Consider the following 24,598-nt stretch of genomic DNA (forward strand, 5'->3'; position numbering starts at 1 on the left):
CTTTTCCAACCACCTCCAACCACTCTAGATATGGGTTGACAGGACAGGTCTGCACCCTAGAAAGTAGAACTTACACGTGGGCGCTAAAAGGGAGGTGAACACTAGTATAAAAAGGGAAGAGAGCGAAGGGGAAGGGGACCCCCCCCAGAGGGAGGGGAGAATCCTACAAAAGGGTGAAAGGGAAAGATACTGTGCTCCTAGGATGTAGTCCGAGGACTTAAATCCTACAAATCGCAACAATGGAAGGCTGAGCTAGTCAAGCCAAGTCCATACATACATAAGCTTCCATAAAAACCCACGACTAAACCGCTCACCTGTGACCAAGGTCTCACCTTTCAAGCCCACTCTCTACAAATCATATTGTTAGGGCCCTTTACATACGAGCCCAATGCCATTCTTGGGTCGTTAAAAATCGTGTCCCTACACTTTCTTTTTAAAAAAATTACACATAAATGGTATTTTCAAATTATGAGATTATAATGTGAATTTAGAAGGCGTTTGGATTTAGCGTCTACGTCCCACATTTTGCGTTTTCAGCTTTTTTTTTTTTTTTTTTTTTTTTAACTAGTGCCTATTGCATTGTTCATGGGACATGAATAGTGCAAATAGGTAAATGAACAGTGTTTTTGGTGTAGTAATTCAGAAAATATTTTTTTTATTATTTTCAGTTTTTAGTAAAATAAACGGTATCCAAACATATCTTTAACATGACATTATAGGTCTGTTTGGATAGTATTTATTTTGCTGAAATTAAAAATTTATTACTGAAAATACTGTAAATAAAGGTAAAAGTTAATTAAAATAGTACAATAAAGCTTATAAGTAGTATCAAAAAATACAATATAAATCATAAATAATAGTAAAAATAATCTGAACGGGGTAATAATTTCCATTTATAATTCAAACGGAGGCTATGACTTTCTTTTCAAACAGCTAGAGGACCAGTGCCCTTGTCACGTGAATGTCACGTTACGTTATTAAGTAACTTAACGGGTCGTTTAACAGCGTTTAGCATTCTTTCCGATTTGCCGACCTTTTCTTCTCTACTCAACTGTGTGAGTGGCTATGCACGAGCAGTGACCATTTTTGGAAGAAAAAGACACTCACCAGCTCTCTCCCTTGTATCCAGCTTCCAAGTATCCAGCCGGTGGTGACCATTTTTGCAAGAAAAAGACTCCTCCTTTCGGTGAAGCAAGGTTGGGGGGGGGGGTAAGTCCTTTTTTTTTCTCTTCTTCTTTGAATCTATGGGTAGGAAAATCATGTTTAGGACTGAAAATTTATGGGTTTAAATCAAGAAACCTGATTGGGATAAAAGTTTTTTAAAAAGCTTTAATCTTGAAGGGGACAACACTCTATGGGCACGAAGAAAATGGGAAATTTGATTTTCTCCTTTTGTATTTAGGAATTACAGTGGGTTTAAGTTATGCCTATCATCTGTTCGACGAAATGCTCCAATAACTCTCTCTCTTTTGTAATGTAGAGCGTGTGATGCTTTTTTTTTTTTGTTCCTATTATACTTTAGAGTTGAACAAACAAATGGGTTTTTATTTATTTATTTATTATTTATTAATTTTTTTCAGTGTGACTTGTTTTGAAAATTTTAAGCTAGCTTATTAGAATCAGTATTACATAGTTGTAGCTTTTGAAGTGCATTTAAGTTTCTTTTTATTCAGTGTTTTGTTTCTAATGATTTACAGGTTTCAACTGACCCAGTCTTAATTTCATTGATCTCTGAGTTTTGGTAGTGGAAGGATAACAAGAAAGCAAAAATGGATGGTAAGGGAAAGCTACTACAAACTTTATAGATTTCTCAAATGTTGTTCTTCAGTGAATTTTATTTGAATATATGGATAACTACTTCTAAATTGCTCATTAAATGAATTTGTTTTCCTGAGAAGTTTAGGGGTTAGTGTTTTATGCAAGGTTGTATTTGTTGCTTTAAAAAGAATCTGTGCCATGTGACATAATCTGCAAGTTGTTGGAAATCTGAACATGAGATGTGCTTGTTCCTTCATTTAATATGTATGATTACAAGAACAAGAACTAGATTGATGACCAAAGAAACTGGATTATGTCAGTATGTGTCAGTAGTATAACTCTCAATGTGATGTCAACTTTGTATTCGTGTAACATGCATGGCTATACTCGAGGTTGTGGTTTTAACATGTATTTTTGTTCGGTTACTTTCAAGAGTTGTAGTATAACTACCTATAATTGTAAAGTTTAAGCATTTACTCCAAGTTTTGAAGCAATTGAACTCAAGCCAAAGCCATACCACTTATAAATCTATAACTTTTGAAATATTTTGACGATGACTTTCCCATATTGGGTATTTAAGCATTGTAGAGCCAATGGCAGTTAATTCAATATATAATCTTTTCTGTTGCCACCATACATCTAATAGCATTTGCCTATAAGTTTTGGCTTAAGGCCATGCTTTGAAGTTTACACCTCTTTTGAGATCAAAATGCCTCGCCTTATTTATTTTTCATGTTGAGTTCACTGGCAAGAATGACATAGTTATTCAACATAGAAGAAAATTAACTTTTGAGCATATAACTAAGTTATACTCATGATTTTTTTTGTTGTATTTGTGGGCTTCAGTCGATTCACAGCCAACTATGGAGGAAACTATTCTGGTTGGTGATGATCTAATGATGGGGCCACCGTCACCCCTCATTCCACCAGAAATTGCCTCCCATGTGCTTGAAGGAGTTGATTTATGTGATGGGATTTTGCGGAATCTATTTTTGTGTAAGTTTTGCATTTTTATTTCTTTTGTTGGAGTTAGAATTCCCTCTTGATTTGGAAAAAATTAGTTTCTATCATTGTTTTATTTTTTTGATAAGAAGCCTAAGACATGTTTCTATCATTGTTTTATATAATCTATAATGCTAGGACTGAGTAATTCTACTATGTAAAACGTCTGAAGACTATAGTTTGTGCCCCATTTCTTTCTTGTATTAATTCAATTCTTCACTTAGAAGTCTGCCAGTGACCATGACAGTTGTCACCAATAACCGCGTGCCATATTAACTTGTAGGATGCGTTTGTTTTGTAGTACATACAAAGAATGCACATTTTAGACCCCATGTACTGCACATGGCACACACTTATTGGTAACAAGCACATTTGTCATTGGAATTTCCTTTTTAATAAAGAAAAGGAAAGGTGAAAAAATTTTGTTGGTCATCCCCTTATAAATTTTTAGTAAAACTTTGGTCTCTTTTTTTTTTTTGATAGTAACTAACTTCATTGAAAATAAAAAATAGGGAAAAAAATACAAGGCACACAGGCAGTGTGCTAAAAACCGAAGAAGAAAAACTAAACATGAATGAAAGTACAAAAATCCATCATATCAGGAAGAGAAAATTAACCACACCCGAAGCATTTGCCCAATCAAACAAAGTCTGAAAGAAAAAGAGCTTCAACGCATGAATTGATCTTTCATCCCCTTCAAAAATATGTGTATTTCTTTCCCTCCCTATGACCCGCATAAGACAATGAGGGATCATACTCCAAAGCACTTTAGTTTTGGGTCTGTGAAACTTCTGTGACCAACTAGCTTTAAGTTCCACCACACTACGCAGCATGACCCAGTGAACCCCAAACAAGAAACACACCATATTCCATAACTCTTAAGATATTAAGCAATGTAGAAGCAAGTGATCCACAGTCTCCCCGTTCCTCCTCATTCCACCAGAAATTGCCTCCCATGTGCTTGAAGGAGTTGATTTATGTGATGGGATTTTGCGGAATCTATTTTTGTGTAAGTTTTGCATTTTTATTTCTTTTGTTGGAGTTAGAATTCCCTCTTGATTTGGAAAAAATTAGTTTCTATCATTGTTTTATTTTTTTGATAAGAAGCCTAAGACATGTTTCTATCATTGTTTTATATAATCTATAATGCTAGGACTGAGTAATTCTACTATGTAAAACGTCTGAAGACTATAGTTTGTGCCCCGTTTCTTTCTTTTATTAATTCAATTCTTCACTTAGAAGTCTGCCAGTGACCATGACAGTTGTCACCAATAACCGTGTGCCATATTAACTTGTAGGATGCGTTTGTTTTGTAGTACATACAAAGAATGCACATTTTAGACCCCATGTACTGCACATGGCACACACTTATTGGTAACAAGCACATTTGTCATTGGAATTTCCTTTTTAATAAAGAAAAGGAAAGGTGAAAAAATTTTGTTGGTCATCCCCTTATAAATTTTTAGTAAAACTTTGGTCTCTTTTTTTTTTTTGATAGTAATTAACTTCATTGAAAATAAAAAATAGGGAAAAAAATACAAGGCACACAGGCAGTGTGCTAAAAACCGAAGAAGAAAAACTAAACATGAATGAAAGTACAAAAATCCATCATATCAGGAAGAGAAAATTAACCACACCCGAAGCATTTGCCCAGTCAAACAAAGTCTGAAAGAAAAAGAGCTTCAACGCATGAATTGATCTTTCATCCCCTTCAAAAATATGTGTATTTCTTTCCCTCCCTATGACCTGCATAAGACAATGAGGGATCATACTCCAAAGCACTTTAGTTTTGGGTCTGTGAAACTTCTGTGACCAACTAGCTTTAAGTTCCACCACACTACGCAGCATGACCCAGTGAACCCCAAACAAGAAACACACCATATTCCATAACTCTTAAGATATTAAGCAATGTAGAAGCAAGTGATCCACAGTCTCCCCGTTCCTCTTACACATGCAACACCAATCCACCAACACCAGTTTTCGTCTCCTTAGTAAGCAATGTGTAGCCTTTCATGATATTGTAAGTGATAAAGTTTGACTAGGACATATCAGGGCCAAGGTGGGGTATTTTTTTGGGAGGCGGGGGCAGGGGCTGGATTAATTAGTAATGACATCAGTAGCGTCAATTTAGAAACCATGATGTGTGCATGAAGTGTGTGGCTTGGATCTTGAATTTTTCTATGGGTAGTCATTTGAAGGAGACTTTAACACTGTACTGCAGGCTTGCAAATCAATGATATTGAGCCTTTCTGTCAAGATGAGATTGCCGTGTATCGACAATGCGCTGAAAAAAGGGTGAGACTACTGTTATTCTGCTTCTCTCTCTCTCTCTCTCTAATTTTTTCCCTCTTCAAGGTTTATTTTGAAGTGAAGTTTTGGAACTGTAACTCAGCATTTCTTTTTTTTGATAACTAGAACTGTAGCTCAGCATTTCACACCAATTGTTTCATAATTGTTGTTTGCAGGATAAGGAACTAAGACAACGACTTCAAGATAGTGAGCACAAGTTGGGGTTATCAATGCCTCTAGATGAAGCAAAGGAAAGAGCTGCTCAGCTTGAATCAGAAGTTACATCATTGGAAAGGTATTTTTGTGAAGTGATGGGTTATGTTATGTAGGTGCTTATTAGCTTGTAATGTCTTAATAAAGATGTGCTAATGGGATTATATGAATTCCTGCAATGGGCTGTAGAGATTGTTCTATGTTTATGTCTTCTCCTTTATATTACTGTCTTTTTCTTATCAAATGTTTATGTCTTCTCCTAACCAAAATTAAACCACCAATCAAGCTTTCTGGTATTGAATTTATCTGTATATCTTAACCATTAAATAAAATTTTCTTGATTAAAAAAAAAAAAAAAAAAAAAAAAAAAGTCCAAGTATACAGGGAGTATACACCTGGGGATCATAGAATCAATCACGCAAATTACATGAATCTATCAAATTGTTAATAGATTATAAGGATTGACAATGCATAACTGACACCCAATTCAACAAAGTTCTAAAGAAAAATAATTTGAGTGCAGGCATAGTTCTCTCTATATCTTCAAAACTCTAGCTATTCCTCTCCCTCCATAGACACCACATCAAGCAGTGCGGGACAGCCATCCACAAATGACCATTCCAATGATGCCTAGGGTTCAAAAAAAATTCAGGTCTAAAATTTAGCATATCTAGAAATTCAAGGAAAATAGAGGGAAAGGAGGGATTAATAACCTAGTTTACTTATATATAATCCTTAGAAACATGCCCTTCAATCACAATAATGGACTCTCCCATCCTTCAAACATCTGCTCATTCCTTTCCCTCCAAACACACAACATTAGGCATAAGGGACTGGCCTTCCAAATATCTATCCCATCTTGCTTCCTGCACCTTCCTTTCCAACACTGCAAGTGAACAGTGATAGTTTAGGGCATCACCTGGTTGACCCCAAACAAACTGAACACCAAGTTTCATCTCCCCTAAGAAAAGTTATAATGGTGATCCACAGATTTCCCATCCCACTTAAACGTACAACACAAATCCAAAATTATTATACCTATCCTACATAAGTTGTCTATTGTGAAGATCTTACCCATTGCTGCTGTCCAGACGAAAAATGCCACCCTTGATTGGGCTTTTACTCTGCATATGCTTATTATTTTTCACCCCTGATAACAAAGTTTTATAAAATTTTAACTTGGAATTCCCAACTTATAGTTATAGATGGAAGCTATAGCATTTTGTCACCTTCCAAAGGATTAACAGGTCAGCCTAAAGGTCCTCTAGGAACTTAGTCATAGACTCTAATTCCCAATCATGTATTAATTGGATACAAAAAGGGTTAGTCCATCCAATCTAATCTGCTACCTTTACATCTCTATCCCTTGTCATGATGTAGAATTCAAGATATGTATCTTTTGCAAGCTGTCCCACACCCCAGTGATCATGCCAAAATCTAATCTTAGAAACATGCTTAACCTTAATTGGAACATCTCACAAACATGCTTCCACAAACTGACCCCTTATGTTGATCTAGGCATTTTAGAACACCACCCACCCTAGGACTCTCCATACTTATAATTAATTATTCTACTCCAAAGACACTATCCTATCCCTCTCCTCCATATACCTCCACAACCATTTCCTCAGTAGTGTTTGATTAAAAACCAACCAATGCACCATTTGCGCGAGTTGGTACCTCGCCAAGTACCAAGTGCTTGGGGGAGCAGGGGGAGGGCGTGGGTTCATGCTACAGAGGTAGCATATTTAGTATGTAAGTATTTCTAACCATCATAAAGAAAAACCCAATAACTTCCTGATCCTCATACCCCCTAAAGCAAAGGATTATGATAAGTATTCCATTTCACAAGATGGAATTTGTGCTCCTCTTCCATACCACGGCACAAAAAGTGACATTGGAGCTTTTCCATTATATTTTCCACACTAACTGGCTTAGGAAATAAGGAGGGATAATATGTTTGAAGCTAGACAATGTACTCTTAACGAGAGTTAGTCTTTGTCCCTTAGAAAGATATATTCTCTTCCACCTTGAGGGTTTTTTCCCAGCCTCTTCAACACTCATCCCAGATACTCCTTAACTCAAATTGTGCTCCTAGAGGAAGTCCTAAATAAGTAGCTGGGAAAAAAAACACCTTACAGCCAAGAAACGTCACCAATTCCTCCACATTCCTCAGCTCTCCAACCAGTACCTGCTTGGATTTGGCCAGGTTTATCTTCAACCTCAATATAGCTACAAAGCATAACAATACACATCTTAGATATAGTAATTGGTCCGACTGAGCCTTACAGGAAATAAGTGTGACATCCGCAAAAAGTAAGTAAGAGATCTCTGACTAGCCATTTGCTTGGCAAACAGAAAAGCCCAAACTATCTATATGAAGCCCAAACTATCTATATGCATCAGTATCTCTTTGTGCCATGAACACTTTGTCCCCTCCTCTCTTTTTCGTAATAAAATCTTTATTCTGATCTGCCACTGTTATGTCAACTAATGTTGCTAGAAGCCAATTAGCGTTTTCTCATCCAATGAAGATAGAACGTAGGAAAGATTTCCTTCTTTGAGAAATCTTTAATGTGAATGCTTGACCCCCTTCCTCGATGGTAAGTTTGAACGTTTTGGGCCCAGCGCAAAAAAAATCTTTACCCTCGCATGATGGTGAGTCGAAATGTAGTAGATATTTTATTTTTTGTTTATAAGTAATAAAATTGATTGAAAGGAGGTGAACTAGATATGACACTCCTTGATGTGTGCTTAGTGTAATGTAGATGCATGCAAAATGCATCTTTGAAGTTATTTAAAAAATAAAATAAAATCCAGAAGGCATCTTTTAATCCTGAGGCTTATCATTGATATCCATGTTACTGGAGTGTTATCTCTATATGCCTCAAACAATATGAGCTCACCAAGATCAGCTTTTTTGCACATATTGATTGGATTATAGCCAGTGATATGGCCATAGGGGGTAGTTGAGTCACGTGCTGCACGTACTGCTATTCTATAATTATATTTCAGGGTCAATTGCATGTTTGTGGGGTCAACTACGCATATCCCTTTTACCGTTATATATATTTTGATTTTATCATGATGAGAACTTCTGGTGATTAATTTACAATGGCTGTCAACTCAAACTTATCTTTTACCAAGCTTTTGACTTGCTTTGTAGAAAGATAATGCCCTAAAAGTAACATAAGTTGAGAAAGTTGCCAATCATATGATCTACCTAAGTTTTATTCTTTTAATTACATATCCTCCTGGAAGCCTTTTTGGCATTCCCTGCATCCTATTGAACCATATTTCTACAAACTTTGCTTTCCTTATAACTAGATGTATGGTTACATAATGCCGAATCTTGTATCATCCTTGAAAGTCACTCTAATATATCATTGATTATACATTTATAGGCGCTTGATTCTTGCTAGTGGAATTGAAGGCATGGAAGGATTTCGCCAGAGATGGAGCTTGCATGGTCGCCTCACAGATACCAAGTAATGTTTAAAATGCACATCATAATGATTTCATGGAGTGTGCGTGAATGCATCTTTTGTTAGCTCTTAGTGCTTTTGTGTGACGTACTACCAACCATTATAGTGGTAGTCACTTGTTTGATTTGTCCTAACAAATTAAGAGTTATATAAGATTTAAGGTATGAAGATCTCCGTTCAAGGTTGGGGTAAACCTGGTGAGGAAAAGGCTAGGAGAATCACCAAAAATGGTTTACCCATGGAGCAATGGCTACTGATTGTTGTACTAATGAGTGAGTAATATGACTTAAGTTGAAGGATTGAAGAGATAAAGGGGGCCAAAAATAGCATGGTGGAGTTGGTGAAGAAGGAGATGATAATGGAAAGTGGATGAATATATTTATTACTGTAGAAAAGAGATTATCACAAAAAGATACATGTAGCCCACCTCAATCAGTTGATAAAGGATCCATGGAAAACCCCAAAACCAAGTAGTTGATAAAGTAGAATAAAATTGGCATTTTTTATATTTTTATTTTGAAGAGGAACTACCTCATGTACACAGGATATTTACATAAAGTACTCCTAAAGAATTAATATGAATGAAAGTTACAATCTACAAGGGAGAGGGAATTCAATGAAATCTACAATAGAGTGTATCTCACTAGAGCCCAAAACAAGGGGACCATCCAAACAATAATCTTATAAATGACACTTTCAACTAGATGACCAATACTTCCACACCCTTGAATGTATGGTGATTCCTCTCCCTCCACAAGGACCACATAGGCATAAAGGGGTTTGGTTCTAAACAAAGGAAGAATGCTACCAAACTGATTCGTCCAAACTGAAAGTAATTTTTTAGACTGCGTGTCTTTTTGCTAAGTAGTCTCTCTTTAATAAAATTTCCTTATATGTGTATGTGTGTGTGTGTCTATATATATATATAAATTTTTTAGACTACGTGTCTTTCTGCGAAATAGTCTCTCTATTAAAAAAATTTCCTTATGTGTGTGTGTGTGTGTGTAAACTGAGACTAGCTCGACAATATTCTTGAACATTATACAATGGACCCCAAGTGCAGAAAAGATTGAACTCCACAATTCATATGCCATGTCACAATGCAGTAGCAAATGAATCAGTCTCTGGCACCCATACCATATATCATGTTGAATGCTTTCGATGAGACATCCTTGCATTCATTGCTGAGTTGCAAAAGTAAAATTTTTTTCCTTAAGAGTTTCCCTATTCCTTGATCTATCAACTGTTTAATTTTATGCATTTCTAAACTTGTATCTTCATGTTGTAGTTATTTAGCTTTATTGGATCCTCTGTAGGAGAAGGCTGGAGTCTTTGAAACAGGGAATGGAGAATAAAATTAAAGATGAGCCTGTTGGAGGTTCAACTGCTAAAAGATGGTCTTTTTGGTGAAGATTCAAGAGGCATATCTTTCACATGATTCTGGATGGACTTACTCTGCAGCCTTGAACAACAGTATACACAAGCTCTTAGTAAGTTGAATGTGTTTAGAGTAAGAGTTCTGTTTTTTTATTTTTTGTCATAATAAGCTATCTTTTCAAAGCTATTGAATTCCTTTTATATCATTCAAGTCAGTCATGTACTCATGCTTTATTGCTAATTAATGTATGTGAAAAGGGTTTGTCCTCAAAAGGCACGATGGAAATGTGAATAGCCAATGTAGATTAACAATTTTTTTGCTGAAGACAATGGAGATTTCAATTATTTCTTCCTTCCTTTGTTTCTCCATGTGGAATTGTAAGTAGACATAGCTCAAGTGGCACTTTGCCTCTCGCAGGCAACAAGTGGATCAACATCAATCTTGTTCCTTCAATGGACTGACTTCAACACACAACAATCAAAACAAATATTGAATAGTAAGAGCAATTATTTGGCTTAAAAATTTTGAGTTCTTTATCTCTATTAGAGGTTGGCACAGTTGCACACGCTAAACTTTTCTACGGAAGAGATGAGCATTTCACATTTGTTATTTGTAGATGGCATGATATTATCTTGAGAGGCTTCCACTGAGAATTGGCTACATATTTGCCTTGCTTTTATGTGCTTTGGGGTAGTGACAGGGTTATGGGTGAATTTGAGTAAGAGCGGGCTGGTCATGGTGGGCAATGCTGCATTTTTGGCTGATTTATTATGTAGTAAGGTGGGGTCTTTTCCCGGGATCAACTTAGAGATGCCCTTAGGCTCTGTTTATAAATTGCAGCAGTTTAGAATGTTGTAACAGAAATATGGATTTTACGTAAATAAATCATTTTAGAATATTTTTTTTATAGAAAAATAAAAAAGTGACTAATTTTAAACTTAGCACATATAAAAAGTGACTAAGAATATTTTTTGCTCTTGCACATATAAAAATATTAGTCACTTTTTTATCTAATAGTGATTTATATGTGCAAGAGCATGTGCCTTTAAACTAGTTATTTCTAAAAATGAAAATGTTAAAGAATGCCCTAAGGGCATTGGTTTAGGACAGATAAGAACAAAGACCTGCATTGAAAATGACCATTCTAAAAAAGGACAGACAACAAGGACCTGCATAAAACGTATTTTAAGATTGAAAATTTTTCATAAAGAGGGACAAATTTTCTTGCTTATCTTAATCAGCTCAAGAAAATCTCTTCTTTTGGGGAAAGTTCCAAATAATTTTGACTGATCCAAAAGGCAGTCGAGTTTTTGGGTTGTTGACTTGTGTCACAAGTTTCAAAGTCTTTGAATTTTCTACAGTGAATTTACTATGCGTAGTTGGGATATGTTCACACTCCAAGTAATTTGTATACATTTTAAAGAGCATTCAGTGTGCTAAAAGCCTAAAACTATCTAAACTTTATTTTAGCACAAAAAATATTAAAAAAATTAGGCAAAACTACAATGTTGGTCCCTTGGAGCATAATTGGTCTCTCAAGTTTCAACTGAGCATAATTAGTCCCTCAAGTTTAAAAAATGAATTGCATTAATCCTTTTACTAATAGCTGGTAGTGGTGTTACTTACGTGGCTAACAAAATAATGACTTGATATTTTTTAATGATGTGGCATTTTATTAATTAAAAAATTACAATAACTAATTTCCACATTAGATCAAATCTAAACCAAAGGTTCAAATCAAATTTAAAATCACAACTCGTTTACAAATTAAATCCCATACATTAAATCTGAATTTTGTTTCACAAAAACATGACGAAGAGAGAGAGAGACGGACTCTGAAATCAAATGGTGGGCTAGAAGACTTATGATCTGTTTGGATTGAGGAGGAGGGAGGGGTAGTAGAGTAGATTTAGCCCAAAATTAGTCTATTTTTAGCCAACTTTACTCTACTCCACTCCTCCTCTTCTCCCCTCCATCCAAACAAGCCCTTAGATTCATCATGTGCATAATGGCCATTGAACCTAAGTTTATTCTATTGTACACAAAAAGAAAAATTTTAAAATTATAATATAGAATATAGATAAACCATAATTAGGATATGGGGATAGATAATATAGCTAACCTCGACACAAATTAGATGAGTTGGGACATAGGTCCATATAGGATTCAATGGAAGGACAGGATTTGATGGAAGCACGACCGGCATATAAACTTTTTTCGTTTTCTAACGAAGGATAGGCATATAAATAAATCTTTATTTGCATAGCAAGACATCTAAAATCACAACCAATCAATCTCTCTCTCGCGTCGTTGTCGTTTGTGAAACAAAAATCAGAGATAATTTGTAAACGGGTTGTAATTTTAGATTTGATTTCAATCGGGTTAGTTTGGTTTAGATTTGATCCAACATGCCGGGGCATAGCTATGTATAAGGGTGGGGGGCCATGCCCCCCAAAATTTTGAATTTTTTTAAAAAAAAAATATTATTATTTTAATGTTTTCAAAATTTAGTCTACAAAACTAAGAGTTGACCTTCCCAAATATTGAAATTAGTCCAATGATGTTCTTAAATAAAATAATTGGTCTAATAGTTATAGAGATAACTTTATTTTCGCAATTCTATTTTTTATTGTAAAATGTATTCTTATATCTGTTAAATAGTTGATAAAGTTTGACACTAAATATGTTTGAATCTATCTATTTCAACCCGTTATGTGGCGATTAATAAGTCATTGACTCATTAAAAAAATCTTATCACTAAAACTATACATGAAATATCTCTTTAGTTGCCACATAATGGGTTAAAGCAAAATAACTTCAAATATGTTTAGAACCTAACTTATTCCTCCAAGTTTTGGATCATTCATGTTTTTGAAAATTTTATTAGTTTAATTGAATTTTTTTTTACTTACTTTAGTATAAACACACCTTAAGTACTCGGCCGTTAAATAAATAAAAAAAGGTACCCCGTCCTTACTCCTTACAACAAAAGCCTTTTTTTTTTTTTTTTTTTTTCTTCCTATTATTCAAAATGCATTTTGGACTTTACCATATCCAGATGTAGTACTGAAAGTAGTTTTTGACTATTGATTTTAGTTGTTTGACCCTAGAGCCACAGGAGACTCAACAATTAATTCATCCTTGGACAAAACACGAGAGATTTTTTCCACTTAATTCCATTTTTGTTATTAATTCTTTTTAATTAAAGAAATAGACTAAAGGCCAGAAGGGTGATCGTATTTTCTTTGTTGCTTAGGTATGTCAAATTCTTCTCAAAAAAAAAAAAAAAATTACATGTTGACCAAGAGGCCTGCAATTAAGTCCCAAGTCCTAGAGTCCAAATATATATATATATATATATATAATATTTTTTTTTTTGAGAAAGAAGAGTCCACATATTTGACTCCAATATATTGCTGCTTCCTAATTAAATAAAATTCGTGTTTCCATTTGAATGACAACCATCTAGGAAATATTTAGTGTGTGTTAAAATACTTAGTACCCTCAAAAGAAAAAATAGTGGATTAATCCCATTCTCAGTTTCTTTAAAACCTTCATTCTTTCTTTTCGTGAAAAAAGGATTCGACACAAATATAGTAGCTGTCTTCTTCCCTCTCCCTGCTGCGACAATTCATGGAATTACTAAGTTATATGCTATACTATTCAAGTCTTATCTAAAGTATGGAAAAGCTAAATGATTTGTAACATTGTTTAAAAAAAATAAAACAGTATCCAAATTAATCATCTTAATCTACCTTTTTCCCCTATATTTCCCCATCGACCATCCTATATAGGACTTATAAGGCCTTGGCCAAAGTCTGAGAAGAAGTATTTTTGCTAGAAGTGGTAGAAACAAAGTGCGAGTTCACTGGAGTGAAAGTGAAACCACAAAAAGCACATACAATTATTATTAGTTTTATCTGGAAAAGCACGTACAATTATTATTATTAACATTGCTTGTGTATAATATTATTTGTGTATGATGTAGTCAATTTCTTATTAGTTTTCATTTAGGTCCACTATTAATATCACTTTTTTATTTACCAATAATCACTCACTATATCAGCAATTTATAAAAAACTTTGTAAAATAATTTATATCTTTAGTATTATTCACTTTTGAAATATGAATTACTGGGGCGTGTTATTTCTTAATAAATTTTATAACAACATAACTATGAACAGATTAATTTTTTTTTTTCATTAAACCCTAAGCATGGTTTAACATAGGGATCCTTGTTCGAGAAATTAAGTACACTTTAATGCTTAATATGATTCCTTCTTTACCAAAAATAAAGGCAATATATGGTTAACATACATTCAAGCGTGTGCAGACTGCAGAGAGAGAGAGAGAGAGAGAGAGAGAGAGAGAGAGATTATAATACTAAAAGCAACTTTTTATTTATTGTAATTGAAAGACATATATAACAACCTTATTTTTTTTCTGTACTCAACACGTAGATGGTTTGGTTGTTCCATACGGCACCAGTTGTCTTACAGAAAGATCATATCTACCAAAGTAACCAAACGACAAAGGATGACAATCATCAACTTTATTAACATATATTTGAAAACTGTGATTTTCTAGGACTAGGGATAGTTTTTATTTATTTATTTCATAATATAGCGTCCAGATTCCAGAATATGGTCGTGATACTCTGTGATTCACTTGATCGAGTGTATATTAATTTCTATCATCATCCATGCTTTGCTGAAACTTGAATGTAAAAACCATCACCAAATCCTAAAGTAGGAGAGCGAATCACCTCCCCACCCTTGATTGTTGTCCACCTAATCATAATTCAAATACAGTATTAAAAAAAAAAACAGTTTTGTTCTACATATATGATCTATATATGTGTTACATACATATGCATATCAGCATATGCAAGTACGTACCTGTATTTAGTGAACAAGACATGAAGGAAAACAGCCATTAGAACCTTGCTGAAGTCGGCCCCTGCACATGAAGTCATGCCCGCCCCGAATGGTATGAAGTTTTTTGCTGTGACGTTTGCTGAGATGTCCTTTAATTCATAATAAAAAGAAAGATTAGCAAAATATAATAAAAAATATTAAGGTAATTCCATCAAAATTCATTCCATCACGATTGTGACTGATGAGAATATCAAGGTGTTGAATATATATATTCAACCCCCACCTGCCAACGCCATGGATTGAAGGCAAGAGGATCCTCATAAGTCTTTGGGTTCAGTTGAAGGGCAGCAGGAACCACCATAAGTGCCCAACCTTTTGGAATTGTATACCCTACAATTAATGAACGTGTCTCGCATTAATGTAAGAAGTAAAGTGTTCTAATCTAATCTATAATTGAAGATTATTTAACACTAAGACAAATTGAAGATATAATAGTAACTTGAGAAATTTTTAATTCCATAAACATTTTATACTTACCATTTTTTTAAGGGATCAGTTAACACCGCTTTTAGGGCATTTATTAGTAAATTATTTTACGTAAGTTTTGATACAATTTTTATAAAAAATATAAAAAGTTGTTAAAAATCATATATTTTTTTTTCATAAAAAAATTCTAAAAAATTAAACTTCTTAAACTAATGTCTTTAGTACATTCATTAGGTTTTACGTTTTAAACTAAAAAAAAGCCATTATTTATGTTAGCATATCAACCACTTTGATTTTGAACTTACCATTTATTTGGATGTCTTGGATGGTTCTTCTCAGAAACCCAGGAGCAACACTACCAAGCCTTAGTGCTTCATTGGTAACCTATTTTTTCCCATTCATTGGATGGTAAGAAACATTTCCGGGAAATTTAAAAAGAAAGAATATAAGGCCAAAATATGAGGGGGAGTACTATCTACTCACATTATGAGTAAAAGTCATGGATTTGTATTCCTTCCATATGAGTCCAGAATTGACATCTTCTCTGTTCTTAAGAATTGCTTCATGCTCCTCCTAAGATAAATAAAATGATTTTTAATGATTTTTTTTTTAAAAAAAGCTGTCTAGTAGAATTATACCAAAAAAATGCTGCTTCTTAATCTAATTCACAAAATTTTGGAAATTAATATATATATATATATATATATATTGGTCTCACATACTAACCGTTAATGCTTGCACCACTTTTGGGTGATCATTAATTAACTTGATGGCCAAAGTAAGAGTTGAAGATATAGTCTCAAAGCTCGCAAGGAGAAGCCCAAACATCGTATAGATGACGAAATTATCAGTAAAGAATGTCTCTGTTTTCATGTCTGCCAAAATCTGATCAAGAAAATCTCCTTTGCGAATTTCAGGATTACGTTTTCTTTCTTCAAACATCGTAGTTATCAAGTTGATTGCCTTCTTTTGGTTCTGTACGACAATTGAATTAGTATAATATTAGACTAAATTCAAATAAAAAAATGAGATAGAGTGGAAATGACAGGTATCAAATTCATCCAGACCTTGTATTCTGAATCTCTGATACCATATTAAAATACCAATTCTCCTAAAAGCTTAAACATAGTAAATTTAAATATTTAACAACATACTTCTAACAAAATGTATAGGAATTATGTTTGACGAAATTACTCGTAGACATCTATGATAGGCAGTTCCAGGGATATTAATAGGGAATGACATAAGTCCTTGCAAGAAGTTAGTAAAAGATTCAGCAATATTTTCCTTTGCTTTCTCTGGCTCATAACTGAATAACTGCTTTGCTGTAAAATCAAAGATCATCTGCAAATAACCAACAAATAAGTCATTGTAAAAAGAGAATGGTGCTTTTTTTGTGTGGTAGCTAGCTGCTGCTTCTTTTTTTAATATATGGTAGTAGTAGCTATTTCAAGTACTCAAAATGCAAAGAAATGAACATACATATAAGGATCCTCAATAATAATGCTTTCAGTCATTCATTGGCAAATAGAAATGCCGGGTGAGAGTCCATTGAAATTTTGTGTTATGTTTGTGTTTTTTAGGTACAAAACCGCATATGATCATAATAATGTATTTTAAATTATTTTAAGTTTCACCTTTCCTTTTATGAATATAAATAAAATGTTTAGATTAAAACACTTGAAATAAAGAGAGAGACTCTATAATTATAGCGGCTATCTCCTCTGAGAAGTACCATAGATTTGATCATTTTATTATTATTTATTTATTCATACCTCCTGAAAAGTTTTTATCTTGAAAATTTGAAATACATATAAGAGTTAAAAGCTTACAGCTGATGTGCTTTTCTTCACTTCTAAACTGGATAGCTTAGACCAACCCTGCAACCTTTGATCCATCGCATCCTCCAACTTTGGTAGCATCTTGTCCTTGAGAACTTCGGGACCAAAGTGACCCAAGATTCGGTTCCGAAGGTACTTATGAATGTTTGTTTGAGCACTAATTCTTGTAGCATCTTCGTTAAGAATTTTTGCAAAAGAGTCCATGTACCAACGTTCAACCAATTTTCCTTCTTGTTGAAAAACATAATGGTTGAATTCAGGATCAGATGATATCACAACTGGTCGTCCTGCCAAGCTTGTCCGAAATATTGGCCCATATCTAAAATGACCAAAAAAAAGAAAGTTATAAATAAAAATATGAGAATCAGTTGTTCAAGTTGTCGACTGTGAGTGGTACACAATAATTTTTACATGCATCAACTATTTTTCTCCTACCATTCACAGTTAACCATTTTAGAACTATGACAAAAGTTATGTCACCAGAACTTTTCAAAAATAAGTTAGATTATGTAAAAATTGCATGTGAGCCATTGTGGGCTTACTGCTTCATCCTTTTCTTGATAAAAGGTGGCATGTCTATTGACTTGTTTGAGACAAGAAAAGAAAGGGTCTCCCCAATTAGTGGCAAGCCCATAGAGCCTGGAGGTAGTTTTCCATTACACTTTGGGTTCCTCCACCTATAGAGCCAGTTCGTGGCAATCACTATAAGCAAGCTAATGACAGAAAGCCAAACAGACCACATCTTTAGCTAGTATACCAAGGTATGAGTAGAGATCAGTAGTATCAAGAGAACTTAGAGTTGGTTTGTACTTTCTATCGAGAGACCTTGGCTCTTTATATAGGCAAAGGATGAGATCATTATATTGACAAATTGAAGTGCTAGTTTTTTACTATCGGATTTAAAAAATGTTAAATTGGTATAATCAAACAACCTCTACTCTCAATATTCAAGTCGTGGAATCTGGTTTATCAAAAAAGTCGTAGATTCTGAATTTGAATGATTTAAATTAAAGGAATATAACGGGAGAAGAAAAATGCTTCCACGTCTATAAAAGCTTTGAATTTTCTGTGCACTACTACAGGGGCGGTGCTACCTTAAAAAATTTTAAAAATTTTATATAATAATTTTAAAAATAGCTTTGATTTTTTTTTTTATATAATAATTTAAAAAATTTTATTTGTCTACCATTCAAAAAAGATTTGAGAACACCCTTAGTTTTTTTTTTGCTAATAAAATTAAATTTTACTTTATAATTTGTTTTACATTCAGTGGATAAATGATTGCTTAGTTGTGTACATTGAAAGAGACGTAGCTTGTAGCATTGATAATGAGATTATCATACACCGATTTCAAAATATGAAAACTTGTAAAAGACAATTGTAAACTTTATGTATTTGCATGTTTTATTATTATTGTTGTTGTCAATATATGAATTTCTCTTTTTATTAGATTATATAATTTATACTTCTTAAAGAACATACTGAGAAAAATTTCTAGAGCCTCACTGTACTACTATGAAAAATCAATAAGTTTATACGTCAAATTATAGAATTCACAAAAGATATATTTATATGAAGAAGGTGGTTCTTCCTTTAGATAAATCAAAAGATGAGGCATTGTTAATTGTGATAAAATCTATTCTATTTTGGGAAAAGTTTAGCTAAAAGATTTTGATGTAGTCTTAAACTACAACTTTACTCAATATTTTTTTTATTGGAAATGAATTTTGACAAATTTACTATTTGATTACATTTACTTATTATATTCTCTATGCTTGCAAAATTTCTAGAAAATTAAAGAACAATGGCTATATCATTAATAAATTGTTTAAATTGCAAGATTTTGTCGTTTAAAATTATGCATAAAATATAAACTTATAGATCATATAGTAAATAATATTCAATTAACACAAAATTTGATATATGCATTAAGAGCATAAAGAACACACAATTCAACGGTTAGATTTTCAAATTATGGAGTAATATTTATTTTATTGAGTAAGATTATAGCTTTAGACTACAACCAATTTTACAGCTAAATTGTCTTATTTTTTATGTAATAAAATTTTGACTTCAGACCAATCTATTCTAAGTATGGAGAAATCTTGTTGGCTAATCCATGTGTTCATGAGGCCTTGCTATTGCCGCATAGTTTCAGAAAATATTGAGAAACACATAGACATAGTTTTAGAAATTGAAAAACAATCTATTTTAAAGCCATGGAACAAGGGTGATTTCAAGCTGGCATCCCTGGCTATCCAAAAGCACTGCATGTAAAGTGAGGTTAGAGGAGATCCCTGCTAGCTTGCAAAGTTGCTTTATGCCTCTAAATCTTATGTATTAGCTTCATATCCAATGTCAATTCCCACAGTTTTAGCCAAAGTCATGCATGGCCAAGATTCCTAAAATTGAAAACTTGTCGGTTGAAGATATTACGAGTGTTATATTTAAGTTTTATTATTCTAGCAATGTTTTGGCTAGCTGGTTACATGGCTAAGACTACTCGTGCAATGGACTTTTATTTTTTATTTTCATTCCATAAGGTCTTACTATTTTTATCCCCCCAAAAAAATACTCTAAGTACTTGTGGTTCCTTTTTTTTTTTTTTTGGGTAAGTTTTAACTAAAGCAAGTCAAGATAAGATCACACTGCCAGTGCCATTTAGTCATTTACTATGAATATTCTTAGATGGTGTTTTTCACGCGTGCCTTGCAGACGTGCAACAAAACTGATTCTCTAAAAAAAAGGAAAGGAAAAAGAAAAAAAATAAAAAAATATATAGGCCTAGTTTAATGTATGTTCTACATTAATTATTCATTTTAAGAAAAATTTTATGGAAAATTGAAAAAACTTTTTATGGTTTAATAATATATGCCCTAAGGATATAAGTTAGCAAAAATGAAATTTCACAACATTTTAACAGTAACTCAAAGTCTCAAACTTGACATGTACATCCACTTAGGCCAAAAGAAAAAGGTAAAAGGAAGAGAAATGATTATGTCGTTGGATGAGATGAAGTGAAGCCGAAGACCAGAGTAAGACAAATGAAAAGTAGAAAAAAAAAAAATTGTCTCCAAACATGTTTGGAGCTTTATTTCCAAAGTCATTATGTGACGATTTATAAGATTATATATATGTATTATTTAAACAAGTCACATAATTTATTAACAAAGTAGAGGCGGCTCCACATTGAAGGCAGGGTGGTCATGTGACCACCCTAAATTGGAAAAAAAAAATTATATATATATACATATATATATATATATGTATATATATATATAATTGTAAGGACACGATTCTTTTGCGGCCCAATAATGATGTTGGGCTCGCACATGAAAGATCCCTCACAATATGATTTGTAGAGAGTGGGCTTGAAAAGCTAGCCGTTGGGCACGGGGCGGTGTTCCGGTTTTAATTTTAGAGGAATTCATATAGAAAGAGGAGTTGGGTTTGAACATTTAAGCCCTACAGTGTCGCATCCTATGGGGTTGGACTCCTCGGACTTGATCCGAGGATCATTAAGGTCTTACCCCGATTACTTGACGGTGGGTTTTTCTGTGATGTGCAGGTGTTCTCCTGATATTTTCCCCTATGGAGTCCCTTTTTTTGGAGGTGGAATGGGCCTCCCCCTAGATTTACTTACTTCTTTCTTTTATACTCGCCTGCGTTAGCTGTCCTTCGTCCACGTGTAGGGTCAACCTTTACAAGACTGATATTTGTCCCATCAGTCTAATCCCGGAATTGTTGGGGATGATTGATAAAGCTGAAGAATACGGCTCTGCTAGGTGCAGAGTCTTATCTGGGAAGGGTCATAAGGGTAACTTTCCCAAGACATTTTAGGTCTCTTTTCAAGTTTAGTCCTATACCAGTTTTACCCTTTTTTTTTCGGTGGGATTCTGGATCTACCGAGGACTGAACTGTCCTTGGCTGTATTCTAAAATTGTCTTGTGCTCTATGTTATCGGGCTTGGGCCATAGCTCTCCTCGGCTTGGGCCTTCGGACTCTCCACGAGCAAATGTGCCTGGCCCATAAATTATTGGGCCCCACAATAGCCCCTCAAAACCCGATTGTCCAACCTCCTGGTTGGAAAGGGGGGTTTTGGCAATGCCGAGCCTTTATTACAGCTCCTTTAATTTAGCCCTCCATTAATGCTGACGGTTTCTCCACCTGCCCAGAAAATATATCGGCTTACTAGGTGCTCCCTTCAATTTGCTCGTGACCCGTTCCTGCCGTTTGGTTGTCCAAGACGAGCCTTTAATGACTTCCCTTTACGAGACTCATTTACGTCCGACGGCTCATCTGATGAGGTGGGGAAGTGGAACGGACGCACCTTTTGTTTTTCAGATTCTTTTGGAAACCAGAACGAATTTAATACCTTCCATTTTGCCCTCCCTATAAGAAGGCAAGTAGGAGGCCATCACTTTCGTACAGAGTCCCTTTTGCCTCTCCGAGATCCGAGATCCTCAGCCCCTCTTCCTTAGCGTTTACTTAATCCAATTGTTATACTCCCAATCAGAATACGTTTACCATAACGAGTGATGAAGGAACCATACCCCTCCTCAAAGCACCATGTTTTAATAAAGCTCGAAATGGCTCAGTCAGGGCAAGGGTGGCGGAGACTTAAGATTTGTCTCACCTTCCCTTCAGCCAAAATTCGAAGTAGGGGCTCATCACGTCCAACTTTCGGCGTGACTGAGTCGAGAACTCCCATCATCATAACCAACCGCTCTCTTATGAGCTCACCTAATATGGCCCCAGCGTGTTAGGAGTCAGGACCGAGGCAGGGACTAAGTGTCTCTGCTTCTTCCTCTCTTCATTCACTGGTGGCCCCCTCCGCCTCCCCTTCTTAGTCTTCCCAGCACCAGATCCATCCTGGTGCTTTCACTTCTCCCTCTTTTGCTCCTTTTTCTTTCTTTCCATCTCTTCTCTCTTCTTCTCCTTCTTCTTTACTCATGTCCTCCATCTTCCTCATTCATCTCCTCCATCTTTCTCATCCATCTCCTCCACCCTCTTCTTCCTTCTCCTTCAAATTCTTCTTCCTTCTCCTTCATCTTTTTCCAAAGAAGGTTCTTCTTTCGATATGAGCAATACTGAGGCAGAGATTGGAGAGACTTTGAAGACGAGTTTAAAAGACATCTAGCTGTTTACTTATCTGTACTGCGGATGTTAGTGTTGTTTCGGCAGCTCACCTTTTGTATAGGCTTGTTTGAGCCCCTCTTTATACGTTGTAATAATTTTTCATATTAATAAAAATTGTTGTTATTTTACTTCGCATGTTCTGTCTCTATGTTTTTACAAATTTACAAACGCTGCTCGGCTCAATAATATAGCATTTGAATCGATGACAACTAAGGCCAAAATACTTGCTAATAAAAAGAAGTCACCACAACTTTAACAGAATTGCTTGACATAGCAATGCGTACCTGTGAATAACGATACTTGCCCGAAACAATGCCGAGATTAGAACTAGATGCTCTATGCGGTGTAGGAAGTAATCATTCGAAGACATATCACCCGCAAAAATGAACAGCCCCCTTAGGCTACCGAATAGTGGAGTGCCCCACCATCATCCTAACACTTTTATTGGCCTTAGCATTTTACAGTATTTGAGCCGGGGACTTTCCCCATCCGAGCAGTTATAAAACTTGTAATTTTTCTCTCTTTCTTTTTTTTACTTGGTTTCCCCATAGGCTTGAGTCCGAGGACCATGCAAGGCCTTGGTTTTGTCCAAAACTTGTAATTTTTATTTTTTGTACTTGGTTTCCCCATAGGCTTGAGTCCGAGGACCATGCAAGGCCTTGGTTCTGTCCAAAACTTGTAAGATTTCTTTTTTGTACTTGGTTTTCCCTATAGGCTTGAGTCCGAGGACCATGCAAAGCCTTGGTTCTGTCCAAAACTTGTAATTTTTCTTCCTTTTTTTTTTTACTTGGTTTCCCCATAGGCTCGAGTCCGAGGACCATGCAAGACCTTGGTTCTATCCAAAACTTGTAAGATTTTTTTTTTACTTGGTTTCCCCATAGGCTTGAGTCCGAGGACCATGCAAGGCCTTGGTTCTGTCCAAAACTTGTAAGATTCCTTTTTTGTACTTGGTTTCCCCATAGGCTTGAGTCCGAGGACCATGCAAGGCCTTGGTTCTGTCCCTGGGCCCCCATGCAGAACGGGCCTGGGCCACGAATTTACTAGGCCCACAAATTAAGAGGTATTTCCGTAGTTTTAGGTCACGCGGTACTTTTTGGCGTCCCAGTGTTCGAGGTGCGCCTTCACGAAACTCCTTTAATCTCAGGGTTGCAGACGGCGTTGGAAATTGAGCCGGAGACATTTTGTCTGTAGCGTTCCTTGGGACGCTGCGTGAATTAAATGCCACCACCTTATCTTTTTAAATAAATAGGAGAGAAAGTTGCTTTGCCTACGCACAAATCCTTCAGTTTCCTCCCTTAGTACATCATGTTTGAGGCGAGGGTTGGGGAGAAGGAACTCTCTCCGCCACAAAGGCGCCGTGTCCTCCTGAGACTCAAGATAGTGAGGTACGGGCAAAGGAGGCATAAATCCAAGGGAATATTCCGTTTCGACAGAGGGGAAAGGGCGTTTCTCCCTCTTTTAGTCAAAATCCGAAGCAGGTTCTGTTCATGCCAGAATTTTGGTGTGTCAGAAGAAAGATTCTCCGCCACCAGCACCTCTGCCTTGTTGCAGGCAAATTTTTGGTAAAGGCTACTCAACTTCCGACTCCCTGCACCTTTCCTTTAGCGGTGTGAGGCTCAAGTTGGGTTATTTGGCTGCCTGAGTTATGGGCATGTAAAAGCATTGAGGAAGAATAAGGTCTTGAAGCAGTAGCCAACCTCTCCTCTGTGCTACCTCCTCGGCTTTATCTTCACTCTCTTGTATTTTTCTTTACTTACATAGTTAGCTTTAATGTAAGCTTGTTTCAGCTTTTTATTGTACACTGTACTGTTCCTTTGTCTTAATAAAAGATGTGTTTATTTCTTTATACATACTTTTCTTCTCTGCAACAACTACTTTGTGCATGAATATTAAATGTAAGCTTGCCCTTAATGATATTCCGAGCAGAAAAATGCCTTAACACAGATTCCTACTGGTTTAAACTCACAAATATTATCAAGTATAACAAGGGTAATCCTCAATAAATTAAACTCTTGGAACTAACCGGGATAACCGCTGAGTGCTGCGTGATGCAAGCTAGACCAATGTTCGAGAACGATAAACTCTAAATAATTCGTTCGAGAGGGTAGCCGAGTAGCGAGGGACTTTGAT

The 24,598-nt window shown here is 35.2% G+C and overlaps 2 protein-coding genes across 5 annotated transcripts; one reads left to right on the top strand and one right to left on the bottom strand.

Annotated features, from left to right (window-relative positions):
• Nucleotides 1-1,004: 1,004 nt before the first annotated feature.
• Nucleotides 1,005-10,967, top strand: LOC115974620. 3 transcript variants are annotated; one of them, XR_004087982.1, is made up of 9 exons: nt 1,005-1,209; nt 1,698-1,776; nt 2,605-2,690; nt 3,706-3,769; nt 4,982-5,055; nt 5,226-5,344; nt 8,667-8,750; nt 10,064-10,237; nt 10,543-10,967. XR_004087982.1 is itself a non-coding variant. In XM_031095044.1 (8 exons), exons 2-8 carry the CDS (start codon nt 1,770-1,772, stop codon nt 10,155-10,157), a joined length of 528 nt encoding a protein of 175 aa, XP_030950904.1. In that variant the 5' UTR covers nt 1,005-1,209; nt 1,698-1,769; the 3' UTR covers nt 10,158-10,471. The 3 variants fall into 3 exon arrangements, 2 of the variants coding, with proteins under 2 accessions (XP_030950904.1, XP_030950905.1); XM_031095044.1 differs by lacking the exon at nt 10,543-10,967 and having other exon boundaries at nt 10,064-10,471; XM_031095045.1 differs by lacking the exons at nt 3,706-3,769; nt 10,543-10,967 and having other exon boundaries at nt 2,605-2,754; nt 10,064-10,471.
• A 3,536-nt stretch (nt 10,968-14,503) lies between these two features.
• On the bottom strand, nt 14,504-18,133 carry LOC115974621 (cytochrome P450 87A3-like). Of its 2 annotated transcripts, none has more exons than XM_031095047.1 (9): nt 17,881-18,133; nt 17,321-17,648; nt 16,683-16,832; nt 16,215-16,463; nt 15,972-16,061; nt 15,794-15,872; nt 15,286-15,392; nt 15,024-15,151; nt 14,504-14,915 (listed from the first exon to the last, which is right to left on the bottom strand). In XM_031095047.1, exons 1-9 carry the CDS (start codon nt 18,069-18,071, stop codon nt 14,822-14,824), a joined length of 1,416 nt encoding a protein of 471 aa, XP_030950907.1. In that variant the 5' UTR covers nt 18,072-18,133; the 3' UTR covers nt 14,504-14,821. The 2 variants fall into 2 exon arrangements, with proteins under 2 accessions (XP_030950907.1, XP_030950906.1); XM_031095046.1 differs by having other exon boundaries at nt 17,872-18,133.
• Between the last annotated feature and the right edge of the window lie 6,465 nt (nt 18,134-24,598).

This window comes from Quercus lobata, chromosome 2 (assembly GCF_001633185.2).
Source record: "Quercus lobata isolate SW786 chromosome 2, ValleyOak3.0 Primary Assembly, whole genome shotgun sequence".
Taxonomy (NCBI): Eukaryota; Viridiplantae; Streptophyta; class Magnoliopsida; order Fagales; family Fagaceae; genus Quercus; species Quercus lobata.

What these genes read in the sequence shown, in the direction of transcription:
- LOC115974621 (XM_031095046.1), bottom strand. Translation starts at nt 18,071, where the DNA reads ATGTGGTCTGTTTGGCTTTCTGTCATTAGCTTGCTTATAGTGATTGCC. An exon ending in CCATGACTTTTACTCATAAT is followed by an intron (nt 15,873 to 15,971) that starts GTGAGTAGATAG and finishes GGGAAAAAATAG; the next exon opens with GTTACCAATGAAGCACTAAG. An exon ending in GTCTTGTTCACTAAATACAG is followed by an intron (nt 14,916 to 15,023) that starts GTACGTACTTGC and finishes AATTATGATTAG; the next exon opens with GTGGACAACAATCAAGGGTG.
- LOC115974620 (XM_031095045.1), top strand. An exon ending in TTTGCGGAATCTATTTTTGT is followed by an intron (nt 2,755 to 4,981) that starts GTAAGTTTTGCA and finishes ACTGTACTGCAG; the next exon opens with GCTTGCAAATCAATGATATT. An exon ending in GGTCGCCTCACAGATACCAA is followed by an intron (nt 8,751 to 10,063) that starts GTAATGTTTAAA and finishes GATCCTCTGTAG; the next exon opens with GAGAAGGCTGGAGTCTTTGA.